General features: G+C 34.8%; 1 protein-coding gene across 3 annotated transcripts; it reads left to right on the plus strand.

Annotated features, from left to right (window-relative positions):
- The first annotated feature begins 1,577 nt into the window (after positions 1–1,577).
- Positions 1,578–4,802, plus strand: LOC141598934 (acyl-acyl carrier protein thioesterase TE3, chloroplastic-like). Of its 3 annotated transcripts, none has more exons than XM_074418767.1 (5): positions 1,578–1,958; positions 3,012–3,112; positions 3,827–3,936; positions 4,048–4,143; positions 4,256–4,802. In XM_074418767.1, the coding sequence occupies exons 1-5, from the start codon at positions 1,738–1,740 to the stop codon at positions 4,373–4,375; spliced, it is 648 nt and encodes a 215-aa protein (XP_074274868.1). In that variant the 5' UTR covers positions 1,578–1,737; the 3' UTR covers positions 4,376–4,802. The 3 variants fall into 3 exon arrangements, with proteins under 3 accessions (XP_074274868.1, XP_074274869.1, XP_074274870.1); XM_074418769.1 differs by lacking the exon at positions 1,578–1,958 and adding an exon at positions 1,974–2,195; XM_074418768.1 differs by lacking the exon at positions 4,048–4,143 and having other exon boundaries at positions 1,617–1,958.
- Positions 4,803–5,946: the final 1,144 nt, after the last annotated feature.

A 5,946-nucleotide genomic window follows, 5' to 3' on the forward strand; every position in this document is an offset into this window, starting at 1 on the left:
CTAAAGTTATCCTAGCTAGGAGTTCTGTGTCAATTTCAAGTGTTTTATACTCTATATCGTATGATTATGATGTAATAATACTGTACTGTCCCGTTCTTGGACTTAATTTTGCTAAACTGAAAATATAGAAGTTGAACTGAATTGGTCGAAGCTTAACTTTTCTGAACTTAAATCAAACAATTCTAGTTTCACAATATGAGATAAATGTACTTTTAAATTAACAAATACTCCGTTGAATATGACTATGACTCTATGAGTTTGGCCGGCTAAGGGTATGCTTCTTTCAGCTAGCAACGTCCATCTTTCCGACTCGCCAAATGAGTTTTTTATATGCTCAGCCATATATTTGGTCTCTCGTTTGCTTTTGTCATTGTTGAAGTAAGGAATTTACGTGACTCCTCGTATACAGAGTACTATAAACACAAAGCACATTATAGATAGTGTTGTATAAATTAATGGTAAAGCAAAAGATGTGAAATTTATAGTAGTAGGAGATGCCTAGATGTGTGGGAAATACACATGCAAATTAAGAAAAAGTAAAGTACGTATAATGTTATGAGAGCTAAATTATTACATCAAAATCAATAAATTATGGAGTGATAAACCGCTAATCCTAGGTACATCTCAAATAATTAACAATAATCATTATGTGAGACGGTTTCACAAGACTATTCAATTGTATAATAAATTTTCTTTTATTTCAATAGTAAATGATTGATTTTTTTTTATAGAAAAAGTTGTCTCTTTCTAGAACTTGTGAATAATTAAAGAATTAAAAATTAGAGTGAAGAATCGAACTAAGTAAGCGTAATTTATTTTCAACGCAAATAATAGACAATAAATATGCAAACATCATCATAAAATATACTCCTGCATACCTTTTCACTTTATATTTTGTTTATTCTATTCATCTCCTTTTGCCGCTTACACAACCACCTGATCATAATAAGGAGAAATTGATTAGTATAATTCACACTATAAACAATTCGTGCGTTTATGAGAATGTAAATACACAAAAGTACAATAAATAAATATAGATGCCAAATTTGATCGTATACATGACAAAATTGACATGTATATCTTATATTCCGTTTAATAAATAATAAAAACAACTATAATATTGAAAGACAAATTAATCTCCATGATTATTAAAACCAAAAACGTAAATATCAATATCAAAATTTATCATGGACGGAAGGGAGTCTAAAAGCTCTATATTTATACTCCTTAGAAAAGAGAGTAATTGGATTGAGTTAGGATTTGTAAACAAAAAATATATAAAACACTTATAATTGAAAACGTCTACCATCAGTAAAAAGTTTTATCTTAGACAATCCTTGTCCAATTGAAATACAATAACCCAAGATACCATTCCTTGTGATTAATAAACGGTATACATATTAGACTACAATTAATTTTATGATTTATTAAGTTTTTAATTATTATTTAGTAGTTCGTAAAAGTTGGATTCTCTCTAATCGCTCGAAAAAAGCTTCCTTTATTAATATAGATAGATAGATATAAGATAATGTTATCAATGACGAATATAAACAAAAATTGAAAATAATTCAAATTCCAACCTAGAATAAACCAAAGCATAACATCATTAATGATTTGAAACTTTGTTTGTAACGAAGTTTGATCTTGACATAGACACCGCAATGAACTCAAAATCAAAACCCAGCTCCTGCTCCTTTACGCTCTTCACCCTTCAGGCCTTCACCACCCAGAAGAAAAATGTACAGTAAAATAATACTCTTACCGCAGTCACTCATTTTACCCACTTTAACCCCAACTCCTCACGTGTCATCATCGTATAAGCCCACGTCATTCAATGCTGTCCGTCCATCACTGCAGTTTCATCAATTCAATATCAACCGTCCATTTCAACCCTGCCCGAATCATCGCCGGTCACTTCCTCCTGCCCGCTCATCCTTTGATCTTAAAAGTGGCCGAGGGTATTTTCATTTCTCACTTTTATTTATTTATTTATTTATTTATTTGGTTTATTCGGAAACCGTCCCTTTATGTTAGGAGTGGGTAAGACTGCGTACATCCGACTACTTAACCCGCGATATTCCGGTTGTGGTAGTATTTGGGTTTATTATGATTCATGTGTTTAATTAATCTGAGATTAATTACTGTTTATTAAGGATTGGTTTTTAGGGTTATTTTTGCTGGGTAAATGTCAAAAGGTGAAATTTTATCCCTTTGTACTTGTTTATCTTTGATTAAAGTATCCGTCATAGAGAATAAATAAGGTAAACAAAAGAATGAGAAAGATGGAGTATTCATGTTGTGAGGTTTTGTATAGTTTGGGTATATGAGTGGCAGTATAAGACATTTGTGTTGAAGTTGAAGTGTCGAATTGTCGTCTTGATTACTCCCTCTAGTTCAATCATTGACTGGAAATGCGTATTTGAGCCTTTGAGGGTCGGATTCTTAACCATCAACAATGAGAATTAAATGAGTTTCATTGTAGGTTGAATTCATTGTTGTGATCTATGTTACTTGGGTCTTGGACTCTCCAATTTTGAAGTCGTACCTGTATTTGACACGACACTTAAGGTTATGGGTATCCTCGTGTCCTTGTTTTATGTTAGTGTCCACATTTCTCAAAGATCGAGTCTTGAAGAATGTAACACTTGGATATGTACCCGTGTCTGACACCCATACTTGAGTCAAATTTACGTAGGTAGTGATAAGAAGACGGTTAGGACTTTGATGTCTTTAGAGTTGCTGTAGTGTAACCTTATGTGATCTTTGATGATGAACTCTAATTCAGCAACCACTGAGTAAACTTTTTTCTGAAAGAATCGACTTCATGAATGAAAATCATTGTACTGAATTGTTTGAATGTAAACTGAAATAGAGACATTCATCATTATTGGTATGGAGTATGATGGAATGTATTGAAATAGCTCATCGGGGTTTGGACTTTGGAATCCGGTACCCAATGTTATAAGTTTGTGTTCATGTTATTGTTAATGATTTTCTTGCTTTCTTTTCAGAATGGATTGGTTTCTTGATATTGAGCTGAAAGTAAGGGACTATGAGTTGGATCAATACGGTGTTGTCAATAATGCTGTTTATGCAAGCTACTGTCAGCACGGTACATACAGAATATTGTCTATTAAGCATACTATTAGAACTATTTCATTGTGGATTAATCAGAAAAAAGATAGCAGTTTTTTTTTTTCCATTGCGTTCTTTCACTTGAGGCTGAAACACTTGAAGTTAGGCGGTGACACCCGCATGAGAGTCTTTGTATGTTATGTGCACTGGCCTTTATAGCTATGATCTGTACATATCATTATGAGTTCTCTTAACCCTTTGGCCATGGCTACTTACCTAAAGTATAGATGCGTTTTTGTGTGTGCTATTGGCAAGATGTTTTCTCCTATGGACGAGCCCATCTCCCAATATAACTGACATTATGATACTCTGTACCCGTGTTACAGAAATCGTGATGAATACCACATCTTACTATCTTAGTACCACGTTGGGACTAAGGGCTTCTTGTTCTTGAATTCTATTATAGTATGTGTTTTGGGTATCTGGCCAAATGCCCAAGTGTTCAAATCAGCCCGACAACTTTTTCCGCATTTTCTTCCATTATTTCTGCTGTGTATTATCTTTTAGTAATTCCTGATCTGAAATTAGTCGAAAGTTGGTCAGCTGATGTCAATACCGTTTTGTTTTAGGAGTTGTACGTACTGTTAGGATAATTTTTCTTTTCAAAGTCATTTTCTGCATGAGAACTTCCATTATTTTCTTTGGTAGGCTATTTATGGAGTAAACTGCCCCTGCTATTGTTTCCATGCAGCGCGCCATGAGCTCTTAGAAGCAATGGGACTTAGTGCAGATGCGGTTGCTCATAGTGGTGAGGCATTAGCATTGTCAGAACTCTCTCTCAAATTCCTTGCACCTCTCAAGGTAGGTTATATGATTAGCGTCATTGTACACTGCCTGAGATCGATGTGTGATTTAAGAAGCCTGTGTTTCGTTGAAGTACCAACTTATGCTCGTTGTTTTTACATCAAGCAGAGCGGAGACAAGTTTGTTGTGAAGGTGAGGGTGTCAGACAGCTCAGCGGCTCGCTTATTCATCGAGCATAATATTTACAAGTTACCAGATCAACAGGTTTCTTCTTATCTTATGCTTCCATTTTAACTACATTTATTTATTTTTGCTTCCCTTGTCCATTGCTCTACTTAAAACCGAGTAGTAAGTAGCTGAATTCTGTGGTTGACAGCCTGTTCTTGAAGCTAAGGGAACTGTGGTATGGCTTGATAAAAATTACCGCCCTGTTCGGATACCTCCAGCGGTGAAATCCAGTCTCAATTTATTTATGAGGCATCATGATTCTAATTGAGTGTACATCTTACTCTCTCTCGGCGCTGAAAATGTACAATTTTAATCCAACTACATGATTACATACTGTTTAAAAAGTGTTGTTGGGTAACTTTGCCTGTGTGGCTGTCTCATTAATATTGGCCGCGACACTGCATGTTATCCTGACTGCACTTTTAGGCGGTATTGTTCGTGTATATAACCCAACAAGCAAGATAAGGCCACGACAAGATTATCTGGTGTTCATTCTCGGTCGCAAGTCTTGAAAAGGAGAGTAGTAGTAGACGTGTGATAATTTAGCGTGTTAAAGCTTGTTATATAACCTGGACATGGACCAAATTTTGATTTTGTCTGTGATTTTAGTTTTCGTATTCATTGACAATCTCGGTTGATAGCAGAATTCTGTATGCTGTTTTTGTGTTATTGTTCCCAGATTCTTTGAGACAAAAGTTTCGGTGTTTTTGGGTTGTCATTGGGACGGCTTTTCGACAAATTCATACTTTTCTAACTCTGCTCTATTGACCGAAATTGAATTCAAAACTGGTAGTCAAAATTCAAAACCCAGAATTATCCTCATACCTGAAGTCATCAAATTAGAATATCATGCATGTATGCAGACGATTTAATAGCATACTGTCATTTTCTTTGCTTTCAAAATTCTTTGTCATAAACTTAGTCCTTGCCTGGTTTCCTGGAAGCTCCTCGTCGAAAAACAGCCACCTTAGTATGAGACATAGTGCTTGATGATCTCATTTCAGCACCTATATATAATGGTGTGTCCTCTAGCAGTGTTGGGAAGTACTCATAATCGAAAACCCACAAATAACTACCATCTTTGAGTCCGAGTATTTCTGTTTTTAGGGAGATTTTTATTCATTTTTTGAAAAGACGATGAATTTCCGGGGAATGTTTTCTGTTTCGGTCATATTGTTTGTGATTGTAATATTAGTTTCATGCCAATTACAAGTTGAAGGTGGTAGGTTGATGCCTAAAGAATCCGATGATGCGAACAACGGTCACATAGCAGCAATGTACCCCTTATATGAAAGGGCAAAACATAGAATGGCTCTTCTTCTTGAGCAGCTTGCTTCGGGACCTAGTGGCGGAGGCGGCGGTCATTAATTTCATGCCTCATCAAAGGCCAAAAATATTCTTTATTCTTTATTGATTATAATTATAAAGTTGTTTATTACTAGTCATTTATTAATTTCTTTATACCAGTGACCTTGTATTTATTAATTTCTTTATATCAGTGACCTTGTATATAAATGAATTGTAGTTATAATAGTTTGTCCCTTGGCCCCTAAGAAAGATCATGATGGTAAAGGTTTAGTTCTTCTTGTTCTTACCTTCGCTTACATAAGATTTTATTTCTACAACATTTTTGGCTGAAACTACTACTGATGGTAAGCTACTAGTATTGTGGCTTAGATGAGCCCATATGTCAACTACCTTTCATATCACCCATTTATTTATTAAAAATTCTATTTCCACATGTATTATTTTAGTAGGTAGATTTTTTTTGTAGGACCATTTAAAATTTCTTAGCTCCATGGAGCTAGTAGCTCAATTTAAGCTAGTTCAATGGAAGTG

This window comes from Silene latifolia, chromosome 9 (assembly GCF_048544455.1).
Source record: "Silene latifolia isolate original U9 population chromosome 9, ASM4854445v1, whole genome shotgun sequence".
In the NCBI taxonomy this organism is placed as follows: domain Eukaryota; kingdom Viridiplantae; phylum Streptophyta; class Magnoliopsida; order Caryophyllales; family Caryophyllaceae; genus Silene; species Silene latifolia.

Bases quoted from the DNA above. Each gene is read 5' to 3' on its own strand.
- LOC141598934 (XM_074418767.1), top strand. From the start codon at position 1,738: ATGTACAGTAAAATAATACTCTTACCGCAGTCACTCATTTTACCCACT. The intron at 3,113-3,826 runs GTACATACAGAA...GTTTCCATGCAG, and splicing joins TGCAAGCTACTGTCAGCACG to CGCGCCATGAGCTCTTAGAA. The intron at 3,937-4,047 runs GTAGGTTATATG...TACATCAAGCAG, and splicing joins AATTCCTTGCACCTCTCAAG to AGCGGAGACAAGTTTGTTGT.